The 25,011-nt window shown below is 43.1% G+C and overlaps 1 protein-coding gene across 4 annotated transcripts in view; it reads right to left on the bottom strand.

The window, feature by feature from the left end:
• Positions 1-348: 348 nt before the first annotated feature.
• EGF (epidermal growth factor) overlaps positions 349-25,011 on the bottom strand; it is a 92,636-nt gene continuing 67,973 nt past the window's right edge. For 2 of the 4 annotated variants that reach the window (XM_047798846.1, XM_047798845.1), the window contains 9 exons: positions 24,154-24,273; positions 19,343-19,459; positions 18,546-18,671; positions 16,137-16,259; positions 14,643-14,787; positions 10,558-10,725; positions 6,695-6,812; positions 3,643-3,748; positions 349-1,435 (listed from right to left, as the gene is read on the bottom strand). In XM_047798846.1, coding sequence (XP_047654802.1) covers positions 1,185-1,435; positions 3,643-3,748; positions 6,695-6,812; positions 10,558-10,725; positions 14,643-14,787; positions 16,137-16,259; positions 18,546-18,671; positions 19,343-19,459; positions 24,154-24,273 — 1,274 coding nt within the window. In that variant the 3' untranslated portion in view covers positions 349-1,184. The remainder of the gene's footprint in view (positions 1,436-3,642; positions 3,749-6,694; positions 6,813-10,557; positions 10,726-14,642; positions 14,788-16,136; positions 16,260-18,545; positions 18,672-19,342; positions 19,460-24,153; positions 24,274-25,011) is intronic. The other 2 variants (XM_047798848.1, XM_047798847.1) reach the window with 1 other exon arrangement.

The following is a 25,011-nucleotide window of genomic DNA, read 5'->3' on the forward strand; positions in this document are numbered from 1 at the left end:
TCAGGCTGACTTCTGCTTTAACCAAAGTCCAAGGAGTTCCAGAGAGGAAAGAAAAGATAAACAAAGGGATTAGTTAATGCATAAACTGAACAATCCAAAGCCCCAAACAATACACTGTTATGGTATTACATTGTGTAATTCATGGTAACAATGGTTCCTATGGTTCATAGTCTTGGTCACAAGAATGATGTTTAATTGGAACACCTTGTGAAATTTTACTTTATAACGTTAGAGATTTCAAATACTTTTTTTCCGAAGTACAATAGCAAGCCTGGCAAATCACTTTGGTTCAACTCTAACAACCCCTTAAACTGTAATGTATTACTTAACTAGCTACACAATAAAATGTTAATGCTTTATGCTGATTTTATTTAAATAATTAGAAGAACTTCATTGTTGTTCAAAATGAAAATAAATCAGGCAATCTGCTTACAATCTCATATTTTGAAAATAAGTAAAAATTCTGTGCAAACACACAAAGGGGGAATTTACCATTTTCATTAGAAATAAATTCTGTGGGGAAAAAGACAGTAATGAATGAGAAACACAAAAGTCTCTTGGGTAATGTTTTAAAGATTAAATGTCTTCGTTCAAAGATTTTAAAATAGAAAAAAATAAGCCATCTAATTCTGAAGAAATCAAGGTTCTAGGTTAATACAATGTTCATTAATTTATCATAATTCATTCTGAAAAATTACCAGTATGGACCATAGCAAGGAGAAGTTAAATGCCTATATAACAATAATTTTAATATGCCAACCATTTCATAAGATTGAGCTAAATGTTCTATCCAGATCAAAGAAATTACTTTGTAACTGACCAAACCAGTATGAATGATTGCCGTAACTCCAGATTTCTTCTGGGGCTGTAGGTAAAAACAAAAACAAAAACCTCTCTGTATTGATTATTGAAGACAACACTTTTTACAGACACTACTGTCCCCATTTTGGTTTCTAATGAGTTACCGAGTGATTCTCCCAATTACTTTTACTTGACAATCTGCAGTGAGACTGCTTGAAGGAAGAAATAAAAGCACAGTAAATATTTGTCTTTGATGCTGAGTGCGTGATTAGTCATAGAGATTGTAGAACAAAAATCTGTATTTTTCTTCTACTTTTTGAAAGGAAGTATTACTGTCCATCGGTACAGTTTGTTCTCCTTGATCTTACTTTTAATTCCAGTTTTCACTGAGTCAGCTCCATTTGGTGTGGTGGATCTGGAGCCCTTTGTTGCCATAATGGGTTAGCTGACAGGAGAGAATGGGATTTCTCAACCCCGACAGCAATGGACCGTGCCCCATAGGAGGGGAGATGAAAGCTATACCCTATTCCCTGGGGACCAGAGCCTTTATCACTGGAGGATGGAATACAGCATCCTTGTTCTGTGTCCATATACATCTGGGGTTCCTTCCTCCATGATGTCGGCTGCAATGACCCTAGACAAGAAAAAAAAAAAAAAAAAAAAAAGGCATTTCAGTATTAACATCACTCACAATGTCCAGCAAGAGGGACTCTCATAGCAGTGACAGGAGAGTAGGCCTGAGATATGAGACACAAAATAACCCATTCTCAAACCATTCTGGACCCAGTTTTTAAAAGTTTTAAAAATAGTTTTGATTAGTTGATTCAAAAGACTGTGCTACCTGACATTGCTCTTTAGCTTTCTCTGTGTGCGTCCTCTCTCCCTATCTGAACATAAATGACTTGACAACAGAACTTGGGTTTTAAACGCACTTGCATTCCTATTCTGCGGCATGGTCCTCAGCACTTACCCTGCATCAATGGTGTTGGCTGACATCAGCGAATATGGTTCTGTGGGGCCACCGCTAGTACAGCCTAAGGTTTACTGGGTTTTCCAGGACCAGAGAAAGAACTGGCTCAGAGCCAATCTTGGTCTTTTATCGCATTGTCCGCTCTACCTCCCCACCTCCAGTCTCTATGTGCACTTTCACAACAGGGATTTGTGAGATGGCTGGACATGCTTGGGGATGTGGTCAGTTATACTGGGAGACAGGAATAGAAGTGGCCCACAGAGAATGGGTCAAATTATGTGCAATGGAATGAGTCAAAAGATATTCTAATTTATTCCTGAGTACTCAGGCGAGTCCTTAGTTCTTTTCTAAGATTAACCATATTTCTTTCATGGTGCTATTGATTATCTTGCAACATTACATTGTATGCACCTCTACAAGCGAATACCTTTATAAGAGAGAATTATTTGCTTTCATCTCCTCAAGGAAAAGGTACTGTGCAGCTACAACATATTCTATTATTTTCTCATAATGCTACTAACAACAACAAAAATTGAAGCAACTTTTGAACATGCTAAATGTTTTCATCATTCAGGTAACAACCACAATGGTAACTATGTGTGTGTGTATAATTCATTGTAGTCGTAATATTCAATTCTGGGGTGTACTTTAATATCTAGAGCCTTCCTGAAGTCAGGAAACGGCGGTACTGATTTTGGATTACAATGGCAACATGTATATGAGAGGGAGGGGTTGGAATGAGTTTTTCAAAATAAGAAACTTATTTTACAAGGACATCTGAGGAGGAGAAAATAGTAATAAGCATATTTATGAAGGGCAGATAGCAGAAAGAGAAGTCAGCCGCAGTGCCTCTCAGTAGCAGAGGGGTTGGCTCAGCGTTTTTCTGAACCTTTCTAAAGCCTTATGCTACAAAGCAAGTTCAACCTTGTCTTCTGAGTTAGGAAGTACTACTATGATATCTGAGACCCAAGTCCAAAAAGTTTATCATAATTCAACTCTTGGCAAGAGAATTATGTCAAAGAGTTCCCATTGTGGCGCAGTGGTTAACGAATCCAACCATGAGGTTGCGGGTTCAGTCCCTGGCCTTGCTCAGGGGGTTAAGGATCTGGCGTTGCCATGAGCTGTGGTGTAGGTTGCAGATGAGGCTTGGATCCTGTGTTGCTGTGACTCTGGCGTAGGCCAGTGGTTATAGATCCAATTAGACCCCTAGCCTGGGAACCTCCATATGCCACGGGAGCGGCCCTAGAAAAGGCAAAAAGACAAAAAAAAAAAAAAAAGAATTATGTCAAATCATAATTAACTCCATTTTTACCTGAAGCAGACTGAGTTCCAGAACAGCCTGAGAACCTGGGTTGATTTTATAGACACTTTTCCAGGGGTGTGGATGGATTTCACAGATGGCTTGGCATCTGGCTGAGGGCTAGCCCTTGATAAGACTTAAATCCTCCCAAATCCCTAGGAGAACTCCCAGATCAACTTAAATTCACAAGAACCCTTTCTACTAGAACATGCAACAAATTTTCTTGGAGCCATTTGCAGTTTCACTGGAACCATACCTACAGCCACCATGATAGATCCCAAACCCCAAGAATGACCTCAAAACCCAATCTAACTCAAAACAAGGAGTCCCTCATTTTGTGTGCTTTCTCAAAGAGACCTAGCAGACCACTATGTGACCAGAGCTTTGAGTGAAAATGGAAACTTCATGTAAGACAGGAATCCAGTCCAAACACACTTCTCTAATGCTGTGTGTATTCCAATGCAGCCAGCTGCTCACATAGCTTCTACAATTTAACTACTGTTTCTGTGCATAGATGAGACTTTTCACACTCAGGAAAACATTTAAGATCCAGGTAAAGACAGTCATTCACCAGGCTCCAGGGAAGAAAATTGGCCAACATCTGCTCCCAGGCCATCCTTGGGGGCTCCAGGTTGACTCCCATTCCTGAGATTTTGATGTTCCTTTATCACCACAAACTGCAGAAAACAAAAGGGAGAGAGAGAATATTGTTCCAAGTTATAAATTATCTCAATATACAATAAGGAAAAGTCTGGCTTCCGCATGTTCGCCCTATGGAGGGTGAAAGTCAAAAGAAAGGTCCTGTCAAATTTCTCTCTGGCTTATGAAAGATTTACTTTTAGTCGGAAACCTTATGTTACTCTCTAGTAAAGCAACTAGGCGCTACCAATACCTTTACTGAAGAATCTATTTTAACTCTGGAATCCCAACTTTTGGGTCATGGCTTCATGACTTTTTACTGTAAGCAATCCAAGAATCCACAAATGTTCTAAGTACTGCCCACAAGCCAGACAAATAATATCTCACATGCATGTCCTCCAGCTTTTCAAATAAGTGTGTGTGTGCTTAGTTAATAAAATTCACTTAAGCGTGCTACCATGTTCTTAGCAATTTGGGCTCATTAGTGGGTAATAAGAACTAATAGTGCAACTACCCCTTTGCAAGTATCCATGAATGTCTTTTCATGCTTCAACAGCTTGGCAACCAGAATTCTAAGAGGCGGGCCCAGGAGTTTTCTGATGGCCTAGTGGTTAAAGATCTGGCATTAATGGGTTCCATTCCTGTCCCAGGTTTGATCCCTGGCCCAGGAAATTCTGCATGCATGGGCTCAGCAAAAAAAATAATAATAATAATAAAATAAAAGGCAAGCCCAGAAAATGACATGATTTCTCTTTGGTCAACAAAATGATCATTTTTGCCATTGTACTGTCCACACTTGCCTGGGCACTTTCAATGCAGGCTGACAGGAGTTCACTGGCTCCCATTCACTCCAGGTAGATTAGAGATTAAAGCAGATCAATGATAAAAGGAAAGAAAAGTGACCCCATGCCCCAGGATGAAGGATGCAATTTGGTGAAGTCCTTGCTTGATTAGCAATAACCCAGCAGAGAGACGGCCCAGGGTTTTGGCTGATTCTGCCCCATTGGTTCATAAAAGGCCCATCACAGAGTGAGCCTATAATGCAGAAACACATGAGGAAAAGGGAATAGAAAAAAAATCTCCTTGGTCATTATTTCTCTTTGAGAAAAGTGTGAGAAGAAGAATAAATAAAGTTAATTGGGGAGAGAAATGATAAGAGAACAGTGAATCCCCTGAACACGTGTTTCCATTTTCTCATTTCCCAGAACATGAATCACCCTTGGCCACCTCCTCTTCATCAATGGTCTCCTGCAGCAGCATTTTGCAAAATTAACACATGACCCGATACTTAAGGGCACATGCCCATTGTTCTGGCTCAAGTCAAAAATCTAGCCCTCCATGCCGCAAATTTTCCAAAATTTCCAAATTTTCCACATGCCTCTCTGCCAGAAGAATGCAGGTTCCAGGATTCTAGGCTGGGTTGGAGAAGGCAGCTGAGGGAACCAAATTTGTGTCTGCTGCTTCTCCTCCCAGATTGGGGGCTCGGCTCTCTCCTACTGCCACTGAAACCTTCAGCTGCAGTTGGTGTCGGCGGCAGTTCTGATGGCTGGGAGCCTGAGGTCAGCATCCCCAGGCCTTCCTGCTCATGACAAGCAGCAAGCTGCTCATGACAGCAGCAAGTGTTTCCGATTAAAAAAAAAAAAAAAAATAGATACACGCAGATTGTGTTTCTCCTTCTCTCCCATGATTTAAATGAGGTGAACTAAACTTGCTACCCAAAACCTGAAGAAAGGACCACAGAGACGGATGCGTGCAATCTGTGTAATTTCAGAGTCCACAAAGTCAAGATGCTTCAAAGAGCTGAAATGTACTAAGTCCACCCAGTATCACACACGCACGGAATCTTCAGAGACAGAAGGAACTTTAGAGCACATGTAATCCAAATGCCTTGGAGTCCTGATGTGGAACCAGGGGTTAAATGACTTGCTGAAAATTAGCCAATTGGTGGGAGAAGAAAAGCCAGAATTCCTATTTATTATTGTATGTCTATACTCAAGTTCAACCAAAAAATATGAATACCCTAAGGTAGGGACAGATGGTCACTTGTGTGTCAAAAGCCTAGCCACAGGAAAGCTATTCTCTGGAAATGCACATGATATAGAGGCTGGGGAGTGGACAAATGATGTAGGAAGAACCCTAAATGCGGCCATTGCCCCTCCCAAACCTCTTCCTGATAACCTCTCCCCTATGTGCCCACAGGTTCCAATCCCCCACGGACCCGCCATGTATTCCAATCTCTTCCACAATGTATACCAAAAATGATGCCAACGACACACACAGAACCAGTCATCTCTGATGGGATTTAGGGAAATGGCAATGCCAACACTTTCCAGAAAGCCTGTCCCATGTCCGCCCTCTAGTGTTCTACAGTCACCTACAGCAGTGGATGATCAAAGAAGCATTTCAAACGTCTCGGTCTTTGGAAAAAATACAGGGCTGCCAGATAAAATACAGGATACCCAGTGAACTCTGAATTTAAAATCGAACGTTTGGTATTAGTATGCATTTAACAAGGTGTTCTGTATTTTTATTTGCTAAATCTGGCAACTCTTTGGCTGCTGAAATTTAAGGACTTAAAACATGTGTGAGCAAAGAAATTTTAAGAAAATCAGGAGCATGGTCTTGGTTTTGAAAGCATCCATCTGGAAGGGATCGCCAAAAACTTGGAAAAGACTTTCCACAAGCACATAAAAAGCTAAGTTATAGGAAGCAAGCACACGATAGAAAAAAAGGGCCCCATAAATGTCTTGGGCCATGACATTACGGCACTAGTTTAGCTTGTCAGATTACTTTAATTTAGGATGCAGTTCCCCCATCCCCACTGCCCACAGGACCTCTGCAGTTGTTGCGGTGTTGGGTAACCTTAACAACAACTGCAACTATAACAGATTCCAGTCTCTCTGAACTCAGCAGAGAATGAGATAAAAATGAACTGGGATTAATAAAAAGCCAATTTCTTGCTTCATATACTGTGGTCACATTACCCAAGGTTGGGGGCAAGAGGACATCTCAGCCTCGCCGTCTGCAGGCCTGATACCACTCACATCTCTGCCTGACTCTTCATAAGGATTCTTTGGATTTTTTGATAGCAGCTTCTGAGTCCTGTAATAAAGCCAAAAGGTGAGACAATCTCAAAACAAAACAGTAGCCCACTCAGCAATGGTCAGAGACCACTCCTTTTGCTACTGAAATTTAGAGACTTAAAATGCATGGGAGAGAAGAATTATTAAAGAAAGAAACTAGGAGCATAATTTTGGGGTTTTAAGGTGTTCTTTCCTGCATGACTTTCCATAGGATGCTTCTCTCTTTCCAAGATTCTGTGAGAAAGAAGAGGGGGGCATGGGGTGGGGGAAAGCCATACACGCAGTCCATCATGGACATATTGATGGAGGACTAACTACATCCTAGGCCCTGTCCTAGCACTGGGGAAAAACCACAACAAAATCTCTGCCTACGCAGACCTAGAATTTTCTAGGGAAGGGAGGGCCTATAGAAACAGTATCATCATTGGTGTGACAATCACTGTGTCAGCTCCATTTTACAAGTGAAGGCAGTGGTGCTAGAAGATACTGGTGATGCACCCAGGGCACAGGGATACCAAGGGCAGCCCAGGAGCTGGGCTACCTTGATGCAAACCCCAGGCTCCTTTCACTGGCCTGCAGTAGGCTCCTGCTCAGAGGCATCAGAGGGAAGAATACAAGTCATGGGAAACCCAAAAGGAGACTCTCACAGCTGCTAAGGTAGGAAATATACTAGGTGTCCTGCCTTCAAATCCAGCTATATATATTGCTTTTTAGGGCTGCACCCATGGCATATGGCATATGGAAGTTCCTAGGCTAGGGGGTGAATCAGACCTGCAGCTGCCAGCCTACGACACACATAGTAACACCAGATCCGAGCCGCATCTGTGACCTACACTACAGCTTAGGGCAACACCAGATCCTTAACCCACTGAGCAAGGCCAGAGATCGAACCCACATCCTCGTGGATTCTAGTTGGGTTCATTACGGCTGAGCCACAACAGTAACTCTTATAAATACTTAATTTTTTTGTTTGTTTTTAGGGCTGCCCCATGGCATATGGAGGTTCCTAGGCTAGGGGTTGAATCAGAGCCCAGTTGCCAGCCTAAACCACAGCCACAGCAACTCAGGATCAGAGTCACGTCTGCAACCTACACCATAGCTCAGGGCAACGCCAGATCCTTATCCCACTGAGCAAGGCCAGGGATCAAACCCACATCCTCATGGATCCTAGTTGGGTTCGTTAACCGCTAAGTCCAATACTCCTTTTTTGGACAAACATCAAGCACCGTGTCCACGCAGGGCATGGTGTCAGGTCCTGGGTGGGGAGTGGAAGGGAGGGAGTTCTAACATGAGTGCAGAAGCCCCGAACTAACAGCATAGCGTTGAGAAGGAGAGAGACAAGTACCTTGCACACCGAGCAGCCACTTAAGAGAAGGCAATGAAGGAAAGGAGACCCCCAGGCAGCCTCGAGATTCCAAAACAGCACAACTACCTTGGGGCAGATGACAGCTTGATTCTTTCTAGGAGTGCAACCCTTGGTCAAACAGGCCAGCCTGCCCATCTGAGACAGACAATAAGAAAGTAGGGGCTGCTGTGGAAGCCCCATCCTAGGAGCTGTGAAGTCCATGTAACAGATGGTACCAGGAAATGGTGAGGGTTATTGTTTTTAATAGAAGGTATCCAGGAAAAAAAAAAAAAACAAAAAACTGAAGTGGCTAATAGAAACAGTTCCAAAGTTGAAAGTTATAGGTCGTGACATCATGCTTCCTGTTGATCTTCTTACAAAGGGTCCTTCCAGGAAATCAAGTTTAACAAGGTAACAATATCCCTTGTAGCTCAGCGGGTTATGAATCCAACTAGGATCATGAGGACATGGGTTTGATCCCTGGCCTCGCTCAGTGGGTTAAGGATCCAGCATTGCCATGAGCTGTGGTGCAGGTCACAGATGTAGCTTAGATCTGGCATCGTTGTGGCTATGGTGTAGGCTGGCAGCTGGAGCTATGATTTGACCCCTAGCCTGGGAACTTCCATATGCCACAGGTGTGGCCCTAAGAAAGAAAAAAAAAATGTAGTTCCACATACATTAATCTTTTCAGACATATACAAGACAAACAGTTTCAGCCAGTCTAGACAAGACTGATATAAAGGGAAGAATAACTGATTTTAACTCTTTAAAGAAAATCACGTAATACTCCTAACTATAGTGTAGTTCGCAGACACAGCTCGGATCCTATGTTGCTGTGGCTGTGGTATAGGCTGGCGGCTACAGCTCCGATTAGACCCCTAGCCTGGGAACCTCCATATGCCGCAGGTGCAGCCCTGAAGACAAAAGGAAAAAAAAAAAAAAGAATCAATGCTAGAGCTGTATTTATGGGTAAACATCAGCGACATTGCAACATTTCGGCTGGCAGTTTTAATTTGAACTTAGCAGAATCTTACTTTGTCACAGTCCATAGAATAAGAAAAAAAACAACTTAATAGCTACAGTACACATGGACTTAAGTTTCTTCCTTCCAGTTTTTTCTTGCATTATTTGCCAAGCATCTACTTTCCTTCTGACATTCTGTCCAGTGGAATGAACAACTGATTATTCAATATTCTTCCTATAGACATTCAGGATATTGATTGAATGCCAGGCTGAAAAGTACAATGGTTACTGATGGACCACTGAATTAAAATTTCAAGTTTTTGCCTGAGAATCCTGTGTCTCACAATAGAAAAGGGTTTGGAATATGTGACTCCGTGGGGAAGATTATAGTTCATGGAAAATCATAACAATAACGACAGGAAGCATTTAATAAGTCCTAGATGCCAGAAAAAATTACAACAGAGCAGAAAATGCTTTTCAATATTGATGACAGTGGAGGATGCTGCGCTACTTTTTTTTTTCTTTTTGTCTTTTTTTTTTAAGGGCTGTGCTTGTGGCATATGGTAGTTCCCAGGCTAGGGGTCAAATTGGAGCTGCAGCTGCCGGTCTACACCACAGCCACAGCAAAGTAGGATCTGAGCCACATCTGTGACCTATACCACAGCTCATGGCAACGCCGGATCCTTAACCCACTGAGCAAGGCCAGGGATCAAACCCGAGTCCTCGCGGATGCTGGTCAGATTTGTTACCGATGGGCCACGATGGGAATTCCCTGTTTTACTTTTTAAGAAAATAGGAAGTGAGCAAACAATGTGATGCCCATTTCTTCACCCTAATGTAGCATTATTTTTAAAAGTATAGATACTATCATTCCACAGCTTTAAACTTTTAACATGAAATTACTAAAAACATAAATTCCAAGGACCAGAAATTTCCTTCCAAGTCAGGGATGATACTGATTTTCTTGAACAAAAGTTAATACTTCATGGGATATCAACTCAATGGAAGGCAACCATGAAAAATTATAGTTATGCAGGCTGGTGAGGAGGGAGCTGGGTGGAAAGAAAGCATGTGATGCTACAGGAACAACATGGAATAGAAAAATGCATGATATTAAATAACAATTCCATAAACTCCTTAGGTCTATGGACAAAGACTGGAATGGAACAGTAAAACCACTGATGTTGTAGAGCATTGCCATCCTGGACCATTTTTTGTTTTCTTTTACTATTACTCCAGTTTTTAAATGAAACAAATGTGTAGAAGAAGTTCATCTCAAGGAGCCTCTGGCAGGAGCTGGCAGGAGGTTGAAAGTGCCAATGGAAGAGCTGTAGGGTAGGCTGGCACCTGCAGCTCCGATTCGACCCCTAGCCTGAGAACCTCCATATGCCGTGGATGCGGCCCTAAAAAGCAAAAAAAAAAAAAAAAAAAAAAAAGCCAATGGCAGAAAAGTCACCTGTAGTAGTGAGCCCCCCACAGCCCCAGGAGCAGCAGCAGGACCAGCACCACCACGCAGACGGCCACCACCGTGACGTTCCGCTGTCGCCCGAGGCCAGTGTGGCGCAGCTCCCACCATTTCAAGTCTCTGTGCTGACATCGCTCGCCAACGTAGCCAAAAACACAGCTGTGACAACACACAAACAGAGGTCAGCAGTGAGCCACGGCCTAAAACGCCTATATTTTAACATCCAGCCATCTCTTAGCCTCTGCATTTCAGCCTTTTAGCTCTTTGGAAGCAAATGGAAAGTCAAATCAGTGGTCAGTTGAAAGTGCTCTAATTTACAAGCTAACGCAACATGGACGGTCTCTTGGTCCTGGGGCTGGTAGGGGATTATTTGCATGCCCCTTCTGTAGGGCTCTGCAGAACCCTGATGAAAGACCAATTTCTGTTAGGCTACAATCCCGTGGAGCTCTAAGACCAGTAAAAAGCAACTCTGCCTTAAGAACCAAGGGAGTTTTCTACCAAATGTTTGGCCAGATTGCAATGAGCATGGGTCAAAGGAAGGGAGAATCTGAAGGCAGAGTCTTTCACTTGAGACCAGGATGCAAATGAATGCGAGTAGTGCCGGCACTGGAAGCACAGACTAGCCTGCAGAGGAAACCACTTTTCCTGTTTTGAAAAACCACGACAGGCCTGAGAGGTCTCAATAGTGATACACAAGCGTTTGCCCACTTTCTTCAAGGGGGAGAAAACCAAGTGGAGGAAAAAGAGGCATTTTGCTCTGCCACATCCTGCTGTTTCATTCAGGAAGTTGTTAATGGAATTATCAGCGACCAAGTTGGCAAGTTGCAAATGAGAGTAAATGAAACAATGCTGCCATCTACTGGGAATGCATGCTTCCAGAAACTCTCAGGATCTCAGGTAAAACAACTATATTCCATTATTCTTTGCAGGAGCATCAAACTTTAAAAATATTCAACATTTCATGATATTCCCTTATTAGGATTTCTTCCCTTTGGCCACTGGAGGCACTGTCTATATATCAATGTCTCACTTAATTCCAAAAGGAGGTGAAGGAGTAAATACACAGAGAACTGATACCAGACCCCGTGGTGAGAAGAGGGAGCACGGGAAAAGCATCACATGAAGCCTGTGTTCTTTGTGCTACATTGGGCCACTTCCAAAAAGGGTTTTAAGCTCCGTGCACCTCTGAAAAACTAATTCTTCCAGAACTGACCCTGCAAGAGAATGCAGGATCTGCGTGTAGGAAGCAAAAAGGGCCAGCAGGTTACTCCTGACTTTCCTGGATGCTGTTTTAATTCTAGCTGTCCTTGCTGGTAGACATTTACTATCATGGCTTATTTTAAACTGCTGGATATTAATGGCCATTCTTCCACTCTTCTCAGGGATTTTAGGGTCTCAAGGAATGTGCCAGGCACGTGACAAGAGACCTGAGGAGCCAAAGCAGGCTGCAATACCAGAGCCGCTCAGTCTTACAAGGCCCAGAGCAGTCAATCAATACTTCACAAGGGCGGGCCACACGTTATTAGTCCTTTGGGTTTTAATCAAGTCTTTTCCTATACCAAACACGAGATTCTCTAGCCAAAAAGTTTCCATTTCCATGGTCAAATAATTGCAAGACGATTCTGGACTAAACAAAGGTCAACGAGACTTTCCACGTGTTATGGTGTAGCCTGATCAAGAATTGAAGGCTAGGGAGTTCCCGTCGTGGCTCAGTGGAAATGAATCTGACTAGGATTCATGAGGACATGGTTTGACCCCTGGCCTCACTCAGTGGGATCTGGCATTGCCGTGAGCCGTGGTTGCAGACACAGCTCAGATCAAGCGTGGCGGTGGCTCTGGCATAGGCCGGCGGCTACAGCTCTGATTAGACCCCTAGCCTGGGAACCTCCATATGCCACAGGTGTGGTCTTAAAAAGACACACATACACACAAAAGGAATTGAAGGCTAGCACATGCGGCATTTCTCTAGCTGATTTGGCCATAGGACCCTTTTTTTTCATGAAACGTTTCACAGCATCCATGTTGAAGGACCTTGGGCTGAAGGGGACCGGCCCAGAAGGGGGTGTGTTGGTTCAAAGTCAAACCAGAATGAAAGGGAGGAGGCCCTCTTTTGTGCTCAGGAGGTGTGGAGTCCTCCGAGAGCCTGCAGAGCAAGGAACCTGTGAGTTGGTCCTTGGACCTGGAGACTTCAGCTTTCATGTGCTCTGCACCCTCGGGGCAGCCAGGGGGCTCTGGATCTGAGGGGGCTTTTGCTGCCTCCACGCTGGGAAGGAGGAGCGTTCCTTTATTAACCTCCTTGCAACATAAAGAACACTCTGTGCAGAATGATGCCTATGAAATGTTTCCAATAAAAGGTGGATTGGGAAGCACTCCCTAGAGACGTGTTACTATTGAATTTTAAAAATACAAGGGTGAGGTCATTGGGGCAGGGAAGGGTTGAATGTTTGATTAAACTATGTTTTTATTAAATAGAGAATTCAAAAACAAAGTTATGATCCAGATTAATGGGAACTCCGGTGATATTTTAAAATATGGCTTTTGATTAAAGGTGCTTAAATTTAAGTGTTAGCTCCAGTTTAATTGTCATTTTGTAGCAACTCATGTTTCAAACATTATCAGGGGAATATGATATTTTCATCAGGATTTAATGACAGAAAGAAAAGCAGTGTGTTAAAGAGTTCACGAATCATGTAATGAATTGCCGCTATTGGGTCCAAATGAAATTAATGCACCAACTGCCACATGTAACCCTGCAGTCCCCTTCATTATCATAATGTCTTTTATCACGCGAAGGTAAAGTATCAGAGAGAAACACAAACCATTGCGAAGATACTTGTTTTTATAACTGTGCTATTTGGAACAAGAAGAAGATATGAACTGAGTCATTGTTGCTAATATTCATGAGCATTTTTCACCGTTTTTATCAGGCGGTCATGACCTATAATGCAAGGCCATACACTTCGTAACAAACATAAATTTGTAACTTATTCTAATAATTTAGACTATGTTTCTGCTGATGATTATTGATAAAATAAAGCCTTTATGCTGGTAGCATCTATTCATGAAAACTGGAATATTTTATCACTCCTTCCTCAGGCACAGAGGAAGGTATGAGTCAAGAGTCCAGTTGTGGGAGTTCCCATCGTGGCGCAGTGGTTAACGAATCCGACTAGGAACCATGAGGTTGCGGGTTTGGTCCCTGGCCTTGCTCAGCGAGTTGAGGATCCAGCGTTGCTGTGGTGTAGGTTGCAGACGCGGCTCGGATCCCACGTTGCTGTGGCTCTGGCATAGGCCGGTGGCTACGGCTCCAATTAGACCCCTAGCCTGGGAATCTCCATATGCCACAAGCACAGCCCTTAAAAAAAAGACAAAAAAAAAAAAAAAGAGAGAGAGAGAGAGGGAATCAACAACAACAACAACAAAGTAAAATTTGATACAGAACTAGACCTTATCGGTGTGGTTTCGTTAAGGACTTGGAGGGGTGGGCTTTCCAAGTGAGTATGGTGGGAGCTGACAATTTGCTCCCTGAAACCGTCATGGGGACCACAGAGCAGAAGGCAGCCGTGGCTGCATCCAGCACTTCTTACCAAAAAAGAACAATGTCACCTCCAACTATTGGGAAGTAAAGTAAATAGATACACACATATATATACATGTACGTGTGTATATTAGTTTTGAGAACTGAAGGCAACACGTCCAGTATGAACATATTCAACCCTTTATTAAATTCAGAGACAGTGTGGATGCTTTCCATCTATTCAGCAGAAAATAAATCATAAATTCTCAGTTTAATCCCAGACTTTACAAAGAGCAACATCAAATTATTTAAATAAAATGAAAAATAACCAATTGCTCAAATTTTATATTTACCACTGGCACCAGGGGACAGGATGTAATATATAGAGAGAGTGCAATACACACGCACACAATTTATACATGTATATTTATTTACATATTTTCCCCTATGGAAAAACCTAGTTATGGAAAACAATCTTCATATAAATTTTATCAAGCCACTAAAAGTTCTGGGCTGCAATATCCTATCTCTGAACCATCAGAAAAATAGTTTGACTTACTTGCAGGCGTAGCTGTCAACGGCTTCAATATACATACACACACCACCGTGGAGGCAGTACCCGTCGTGGGACGGCGGGCATTCAGAGTAACTATTTCTCACAGAATAGCGGCCATCCTCCCCGAGGTGAGAGGGTGGAGTAGGGTCTAGAAGAATCAAAGGCATTTCTTTTATTTTCTGAAGCGATCGGGGTCTTTCAGATGATCAATATCAGGCACTAGTTTCTGGGAACACTTTGTGATACAGAATAATAGCTGGGATACGGAACAACAGTGGCACCTTCCTAACCAGACTGCCTACCATTCACCATGAAGCCAGCCATTCTTTCTTTAGGTTCAGTACGATTTGACATAAAGCATATTGGAGGCACGTAAGAGAAAGGTCAATCCTAAGACCATGCGAACCCCAAGTCACGGAGCTCACTATAAAAGCGCAGCTGTCATCCACAAACACACGCTGTGTGAAACAACAGTTAGCTTGAAGGGGGGCTCACTGAACAACAGGAGCTCTTCATGGCTTAGAAATGACTCCCCATTGCACAGGCCAATACCCCCAGGTTCCAGGGAGTCTTAAACATTTCTCTCACACTGTGCTTTCTTCTAAAAATGATTTAACTTTTAGGGGAACCCTCAAAGACAAGAAAAGAGTGACTTGGATAGAAAGGAAATGAATGTCACCACAACAGAGAGGATGCCAAAGTGGTAAAGTCCCTTCCTTTAAATGGTTCGCTGCTCTTTAAAAAGAAAACATTAGGATGTGTTGCTGACAATATGAATATTACCAGTCTTTCGATCCTTTAAGAAGAGCAAATTATTTGAGAAAATAATATGCTAAAAAAAAACCAGAGACCCGAGCAAGTGCAGAACTTTCCGTTCTTAGGATGTTTTCTGCTTGCAGAACCGAGACGGGTAAATCATCGCTGGCAGCGACAGGGACAGAGCCTCTGATCCTGGCTTTTGGGTCTATGAAGCCAGCCCCCCCACTGGGGTGCTGATGGTGAGAAGATACTGCTGTTATGGGGGGAGGGTTCAGGAAACAGAAATCAACCTTATCAACATTTTTTAAAGTTGTAATTCAGATCAAGAAATACTGACTTATTAAAGGAATATTTTAAAATCTTTTAAAGGGATTCAAAAACTGCTAAGAGTCCAGATATCTTCCCCAACCTGTCTCGCCCTGAAGAGTTTTTCCAGCAGCCCCCAAAATCAACATTACAAATCAGGACATTAGCTGCAGAGTTAAAGAGAACCACCTGGGTTCCCACCTTTATTGAATTGTAAGTAATAAAGAAGGATTTATTCCAGATGCTATTAAATTAAGAAAACTTGGACCATTTCACATTCTGAGCCCCAGCATCAACCTAATCAGGAAAGTAAACTCTCCAGCCTGATTGAACCAAATGATTTCTAGAATCTCTAATGGAAATACACTTGGGTACAGAGTTTTTTTCAGAATCAAGTTCCTCCCCTGGGATCTGGACCACCCACCAACCTACCAGGGCAAACCCGTCCGGGTTCAGAGGGGCGGCCAGCACATGTGCAGATGTAGTTTCCCTCCGTATTTGTACAGGTGGCATTTTCCCCACAGGTGTGCATGCCTAGTTGGCACTCATCAATATCTGCCAGAAAAAGGGAGTAGAAAGAAGTGGGGTGTGGAGGAGAACAGAGGATTGTACAATTGGAAACACCAATATTCTGGAAGGGGAGCATCTTCCATTCATGTCACACTGCGTGTTCTCAGAGTCCCACACATTTTTAGGTTGAAAAATTCTAGTATACATGTTGGAGAGAGAGATGACCTGGGCCCCTCGGTTGCATGCCCAGGCAGGTAAACTGGAAGTTTCCCTACTGGTTGGAAGGAAAGGAAATTTCTCAGCATAAGTAGCTCAGTGGGAAGGGTGGAGATGGTTAACAGTCTCTAGGTAAACATTCAGAAGTTCAGATCAGAGCAAACATTTTTGCCTTTTTTCACAGAAACAAACGAAGGCATCATGTTGTTTTTTCTTTTTTTTTTTTTTTGCTCATTAGGGCCTCACCCTTGGCATATGAAGGTTCCCAGGTCAAACTGGAGCTGCAGCTGCCAGCCTACCCCATAGCCACGGCAACACAGGATCCGAGCCTCGTCTGCAACCTGCACCACAACTCATGACAACACCGGCTCCTTAATCCATTGAGCGAGGCCAGGGATCAAACCCACATCCTCATGGATCCTAGTCGGGTTTGTTAACTGCTGAGCCATGAAGGGAACTCCATGAAAGCATCATTTTCTTTCCCAACGACTCCCCTTTCCTTGTCTCAGTTACTGCCCTCCTAACATTGAAGTCCTTTCTCTATAAAATTTCCTGCTGCTCTAAGAGGAGCAGTCTTCTACCTTCCCTCCATCCCAGCTCTCCTCCACTCCACTCCTAAACACCAGCACCAGATTAATCGTCCTGAACCACATCTCCCATCACAGCACCACTTGACCCAAATGCTGCCAGTGCTCATCTGCTGCCTGGAGCCGTATTGAAGTTCTATCCTGACTAGTGCAAATGGAGTCTTTTTCTTTGTTCTTTTTCAAACTGACATCCTATTGTAATCTCTATGAACTATCACCTTGAGAATGAGATAAAAGCAAAAACAAAGATGGACTCTTGGCCAGGAAACACAACTACTCTTAGGAATAACAACGACCATTGTTTTCTATGGCACTTACGATGTGCTAGGCATGGTTCAAAGCACTATATCTGCACGGAGGGAGGCAGCACAGAGAACAAGAACAAGCCCAGGGCTTCCAGGTGGCCCGAGGGCTCTGTGCCAACAGGGCAGGCTGGGCGAGGACACCCTGCTGCGTGGAAGGAGGTGGGTGAGTTGCAGGGTGAGAGTCCAGAGCATAGTGAGTTTAAGCATCCAAGAAAGTATACCTTCCTTTTTTCTTCAAAGTCAATTAAATATAAAGCCTGTTTGTCTAAATTATCTGTGAGCCTGCTTAATGAGCCCAGTGACATTTTCCTGACTGACAGCCAAATATGTGCTTAAAAGAGCATTTACAGATGTCTGTGGACTCCGCAAAACTAATCTGATAAAGGTCTGATTTAAACCGACCAGATCCAGACAATTGGTAGTCATGACTGATGTTTCATCTTCAACCTCAGCATGTTGGGAGAAAGCAGTGCCATATTAGTTTTTATCAGGGCATCTGCCCCTGGCCGTGAAAAGATTTTTATGTTTTCAGAACGAAAAGACTGAGAGAGACATTTGAAAGCCCCGTAAAACTTGAGATAACGATTTTACTGGGCCACGATGGCTTCAGGCAGGTCTCCACTTGCTGCCGTGCTACTGACACCTGGAATGGTACCTGGCATCTGCTAAGTGAACTCCCAACCCTCCAGCCACACCCAGAACTTGGCAGAGGACGGCGATTAGGAAAGAGGTCTTCATCATCCCTCGCTTGCTAAATGTCAGCAGCTTGAACTTCTCAAGAGTCAGCCAGCGAGCCCTTTCCCAGAACCACCCCTCCTCTCGTTTGCCTACAGCGGGGACCTCCAACAAAAACCACATCAGCTCCGCCGCCGCTGTTCACCACAGTTCAACAGCCCACGTTAGGGACCAAGAAAGTGCTGTTCAGTTCCCCACCCCGATGTGGAGTCCTGATGAAGCCCTGAGGTCGCTCACCCAGAGAAAGAACCAGGGGGAAACAGAGCGCTGAGGCTGATGAGTGCCAATCATGGCCAAAGGGGATGAACTTGACTGTTTACCAAGAACTGAAAGATGTCAGAGTGAGCAGATCACACAGGTCCTCTTTTGGTCTTAACTTGTGTGTCACCCCAATTAGATCCTATCTTTTCTCGGCCCACCATGCCCCGTGTTTGGTGATTCTCCAAGGCCTGCCTCCACCCTCCTCCTTCAGCCCGCAGCTCTCTTACCGAGACAGTGGATCCCATCTCCCTGGTAGCCTTCCAAGCAGCGGCAGACGTGACCACCTTCGGTATTGATGCACTCAGAGGAGGTAGGAGGGCACACCGAGGTGCCCAGCTCACACTCATCTATATCTGTGGACAAATGATGAACTAGTGAAACGTGCAGGCAATCCTGGTATAAATGAAAATAGCAGGAAAAAATAGTATAGTCTTTCATACAATCATCCAGCCATGAATAGGTTCTGTTTGCAAATGTAATACAAGCCCTGCATCCTGGACATCAAGTTCACTTCTGAATCAATTCTTATTGATTTCTCAGTGTTCAGTTAGCTAAGTATGTGTAAATAAATCACTTTGTGCCAGAGTTTCAGACCGTAAGATGTGAGATTTTTACAGTAATGACTATCAATACCAAATAGAAACCCATTCAGCAAAACCCACTTAACAATGAAAACTTATGACCTAAGCTTTTTTTGGGGGGGGGTGCTTTTATTGGAATTAAGGCATTTATAAATTTGACTTGAACTCAGATTCATACTTCAGAAGCTAATTATAAATTCTTTATACTTAATGTCAATTGCATATATTACGGCACGTTAATGTAAACGCCGTGTAATCTAACACGATATTAAACGTTTCAGTTTTCTATGCCTACCTCCATGATCTTTTTAGCTAGTATCAAACAACATTCAATCCCGCTGATCACATAAATCCTTCCGGAGATTTTGCATCGGTATGATCTGAGAGGATGTTTTTGATTCAGTATTTTCCAGATATTATGTGTATTTGGCCTTTGCTCTTACCAGAACACAGGTTTCCATCTCCAGCAAATCCTTTCAAACACTGACACGTGGCGTCCTCTCCCTCTGTAACACACTGCGCCTGCGCACTGCATCCCGCAGCGCCGCAGTCCTCGTCATCTGCATGGTGAGAACCCCATCAGATTATTTCCAGACCTCAGAGAAGAAAATGGATTTTAATGTTTGGGGGTCTACAGAACATGCCAGCACTTCCTTTCCCAAGATCTGGGATAGGTTAACCTCCAAAAAGAAACACCGTGTTGACCTTTAAGCTAGATCTATATTAAAGGATCCACAAGCCATGTGTTTCTGTTTACATGCTCTCAACAAATCTTTAGTCTTACAAGAATGATGCAGTGTTCAAAGACCTCCGTTTGAACTTGTTTACAATTTTTTTTTTAAAAAGAATTTGAAAACTTGAACTGTAAAATTTCTAGGAGTAAATGGACTTGAATTTCAAAAATCATATTGCCTATTTGAGAATTTCCAACCATCATGATATATAAAAAGGGTCAATATATTCTTATCCCGCACGGGAGCATAGACTAATATATAGCAAGTAGATCTGTGTATCAACATGGCAAAGCGATTTAATCATAAAAAGATTTATTGTCGATTTACTAAAATTATGTTTCATAGATAATAGAATATGTATGTCAAAATGTAACTTTATTATCATGATTTATTCAGTGACTTGCAAACCTCAAGGCACTTTTATGGAGTCATGAACCGTACAAACTGAATGCTGTAAATGGATCACTTCATTTCATACGCCACTGAAATGCAAATGCCCTGGGGGATGGAGTTGCATGTTGAGCCATAAACATGAGTGAATTTTTTTTTTCTTTGCTTATGTACATAATCATTCTCAAATGCTTCCACCCTGTTGGAGTTAAGGGTATCTGACATACTGCAGTAGGATATAATCTTCTGTCTTTTCACTGGTAAGTTTGCTCATGAGAACAAGAGAGGCCCCCCAAAGTTGCCCAGAAATTAAAGAAAGTTAAATGATCTAAGCAGGATTCAGGTGTCATGCGAATGCAGACATTGGGTAATTGCGTTTGATTTGCTTAGCTATTTGAGCGAGAAGATTTCTCTTGTGGGAACACATGCCTTTCGCTTGCTTGGTCACTTCCTGCCACTCGTGACTCTTTGAGATGGATAAGTTCAGACTAAATCAATTATCCGTTTGATTTGGCATTTATCTGGAAGACAAGCTCCCAAATCAAAAGGCTGTGCAGAGTGTATGGTGGACAGTATCCTATTACCTAAGACATTTTAAATCACTTGCAGAATTATCTTAAATTAGAATATGACTCGGGATTTACTTGGTAACTTGCAAACTCCAAGGCAGCTTTGCATAATGAAAAGCAAGGGATGAGTAGTTGCAGGAGGGATGGGCCATAGCTGGAGTTTTTTCTGCCACAGACTGGCTGCGGAAGGGAGGAATGCCCTCGCTTTATGTGCCTCTGTTCTAAAATACACAGAACTGGGAGTTCCCGTTGTGGCTTAGTGGTTAACGAATCCAACTAGGAACCAGGAGGTTGCGGGTTCGATCCCTGGCCTTGCTCAGTGGGTTAAGGATCCGGTGTTGCCGTGAGCTGTGGTGTAGGTTGCAGACATGACTTGGATCCTGCATTGCTGTGGCTGTGGCATAGTCCGGCGGCTGCAGCTCCAATTAGACCCTTAGCCTGGGAACCTCCTATGCCTTGGAGGCAGCCCTAGAAAAGGCAAAAGGACAAAATAAAATAAAATAAAATACATGGGACTGGAGTTCCTGTTGTGGCTCAGCAGTAACAAACCTGACTAGTCTCCACGAGGACGCAGGTTGGATCCCTGGCCTCACTCACTGGGTTAAGGATCCAGTGTTGCCTTGAGCTGTGGCGTAGACAAGGCTTAGACCTGGCATGGCTATGGCTGTGGTGTAGGCTGGCAGTTGCAGCTCCGATTCAGCACCTAGTCTGGGAACTTCCATAGGCTGCGGGTGCAGCCCTAGAAAGCTAAATAAATAAATAGATAGATAAACAAAATACAATACAGGGGACAGTTTCTCTTTTGTCTACTTCACATGACTGTTCTAAGAATGTGAAGAAAAAGTGACGTATTCAAAAATCTTTGGAGAATTATAAAATATACATACCCAAGAAGAATATTGTGACAGCCTGAATCAGATTTAGCTTTATCACCCTAGAAAAGCTGCTAGGGCTTGTTAGTAAAACTAATAAAATTAATTCTTTCGAAGTGCCTACTATATACCAGACCCTAACGAGGGCCCCAAATACAGAGATGTGTGGCTGCACACACCCCTGTGTGAGAAGACACACCAGGTAGAGCATGCAGATGAGGGCTCTGCTTCCTTACAGGATTAATTCGTGCAGAATAGGAGTAATAAGCACAGTTAAGAAACAATGCTGGCTTCCCAGAGAGCCAAAACAGCACTCGTCTCACCTGGTCAGGAGACTGGGAAAGGCTCTCTGAGAAAGAGCACCTTGAGCTGAGATCTGAAGATACCCAGACTTGGTGGAGGGTGGGGCAGGGAGCGCTGGAAAGAGCCTTGCAGGTGGAGAAAATGCCTGCACTGTAACTGAAGCAGGCAGAGAAAGCTGGGGATAGAAGGGCACCAGCCGAGGCCCATGTGGTGGTTTCAGGCTAGTTTCTCCAGGGCTCAGTAGGCCACGTTAAGAATTTTACATTTTATACATTAAGAATTCATGATTTCAGAAAAATTGACAATGCAATGTCAAATTTTTATGATGGACTCTCTGCCTCATTGTACACAGATCTACTTGCTACATATCACCCTGCGTGTCTTTGGGGAATAAAAATATATTGACCTAAAATCTAATATCAAGTTTTCAAACTCTTGGGCAGGGATACTCGTTTGAAATGAAATCTCAGGACAAAACATACATAAGATGCTTTTAGGTCAACACAGGCAGAACTAAAACTTCACAGGATAGGACAAAATAGACTGCAATCCAGGGAGGGAAAGATGAAGTCATCTTCACCAGAGACCATTTCATTTATTCTGCATGAGGCAGAATGCAGTCTCCAGGTATGAAAGCAAACACAGTCTATTAAATCCGCGTTCAGATCTTCAGCCATTTTGTCACTCCCCGTGTGGCCTAATTTCTATCTGTCACCCATCTTGGTCTTTGAGTCCCCCAAACATTAGTTTTTCAGAACATCCTCTATGAGCCTCCAGGATCCACAGTGACTGATAAAAGTTCTCTCCACTGCTAATGTTTGTCACGCATATTGTTTTAGTCTATCTTACTGTTTGTCTCCACCTCAGACTGTGATCTTGGAGACTGCGGCTACATTGATCTCAGTATGTCATCCCCAGCACTTAGCACAGTGCATGGTACATCAAGAGTCACCAAATAAATAATATTCCTAGCATGACAATGTTTCCAGTAATTCTCTTCTTGATATGAATGAATTCCTTGGTCCTAATTTTCAGCATCTTTGGTCAAGTCACTAATAATGTATCTTAGTCTCAGTTTTCAAATTTGTAGAATGATAGATTGTGATAAGAGTCAGATTAGAGGATATATTTACCTTTTTTTGTCTTTTCCAGGACTGCACCCGCAGCATATGGAGGTCCCCAGGCTAGGGGTCCAATCGGAGCTGCAGCTGCCGGCCTACGTCACAGCCACAGCAACATCGGACCAGAGCCGCATCTGCTACCTACACCACAGCTCACAGCAACGCCAGATCTTTAACCCACTGAGCAAGGCCAGGGATCGAACCTGCAACCTCATGGTTCCTAGTCAGATTCGATAACCACTGAGCCACAAAGGGAATTCCTTTTTTTTGTCTTTTTTTTTTGTTTGTTTTTTGTAGAGGATATATTTAAAGGACCTGGTAATTGCTAAGGATCCATACAAATTATTATTACTAAAAATATTCGCCTCTTTGTTTTTTATCAAAATTACACCAAGGGAGTTCCTTTGTAGCACAGAGGGTTAAGGATCTGGTGTTGCGGCAGCTGTGGCACAGGCTTGATCCCTGGCCCAGGAGCTTACACATGCCATGGGTGCCAACCAAAAAAAAAAAAAAAAAAAAGAAAATCACACCAATAGATCCTTGTAAGGGGGTCTGCTGACCACAAAATTTGTGGTTGTATGAATATGATGTCCTCACTTGGAGTTCGCAAACTTATTTTCAGCCACACACAATGTTAAAATCTTACTCAGAATTATAAGCAAACAAAATGTTTCAAAGCAGAGCTGCCCTCATCAAAAGGCAAGAGACCCAAAGTGAAGAAGGAGTGGGGCCTGCAGAAGCTTTAGGGCTGAGCCAAGCCCCATAGGCAATCCACTGGCTTTGTGAGTGAATACAGAATATAGAAGAATAAGGTTCCGTAAAGTGGTTACCTACTGAAACATTTGCTGTTTGTGGGCTTTCTGGAGCAGCTGAAGTGATCAACCTCTATTTGCTTATCAATTGCCATCTGATTTTCACACCCATGGAGATAAAGCTAAATAGGCCAAATACCAAAAATACTAGGTAAGGATGTGGATACACCCAAATCTATTCTGGCCTATTTCTCATTTTTGTTCCCAAGTGACATTTCTTCTAAAAAGAGTCAATCCAAAGACTCTCAATGGGTAAAGTTCATGTTCAGTCTAGTATGGAGCCATCTTCCACAGGCAAACCATTCAGCAAAGGACCCAAGTTTGAGTCCAAAGTCTGGCTTCACCAGCGTTGTGTAGATTTAGTCAACATTAACTTAGATTATTCAGAATTTCTAATTAGTAGGATGGAAATTGTGGGAACCAAAGTTATATTGAAGAACCGATTATTCGTACCTGAAACCATGATTTCAGCCACTAGAATGTGTTGAGATCCTGTAAGGTTATCTTCAAGCTCTCTGCTCCTGGGTAAGGTGTCCATAGGCATTACTCCATCACTCAGATCTTTCCCACGACCTGTTGAAGGTCAACAGATACCATTCATTTGTCTTCTGTGATTCAAGAAAAGTATGAGTTAATTTACATTCATGGCTGTTTGTTGGTTGTGAGCAGGAGGATTCAGAGAAACTGGCAGGGTCTTGGTGACTTAGAAAACCTCCCCCCTTACACCACACCCTCTCAGCTTCACTCCGTGCACTTGAGGATTGAGGGTGGGGGGAGCCAGTAGGGAAGAAAGACAGGACTCTTTCAGGTACTGGTAAAAACAATAAAAGTAAAATCCTTATGAATATAATCAGCTCATAATTATAGCCTGCCTTACTGAGGACAAATTAGTCAGGTGCTCTCCCCAACCTGCTTTTTTTTTTTTTTTTTTAATATTTTTGTGTGTGTGTGTCTTTTTAGGGCCGCACTCATGGCATATGGAAGTTCCCAGGCTAGGGGTCGAATCGGAGCTACAGCTGCTGGCCTATACCACAGCCACAGCAATGTGGGACCTGAGCCACATCTACGACCTACACTGCAGCACATGGCAATGCCAGATCCCCAACCCACTAAGCAGGGCCAGAGATCAAACCCACATCCTCATGGATACTAGCTGGATTTGTTTCTGCTGCACCGCAATGGGAACTCCCTCCCCAACCTCCCTTTTATATATACCGCTTCTCCTTTAGACGGCTTTCAACATTTATTTTAGCCTGATTTGACTTGTATTTAGAAATGTGGAAGGGGAGTTCCCGTTGTTGCTCAGTGGTT

Source organism: Phacochoerus africanus, chromosome 10, assembly GCF_016906955.1.
Source record: "Phacochoerus africanus isolate WHEZ1 chromosome 10, ROS_Pafr_v1, whole genome shotgun sequence".
Classification (NCBI taxonomy): domain Eukaryota; kingdom Metazoa; phylum Chordata; class Mammalia; order Artiodactyla; family Suidae; genus Phacochoerus; species Phacochoerus africanus.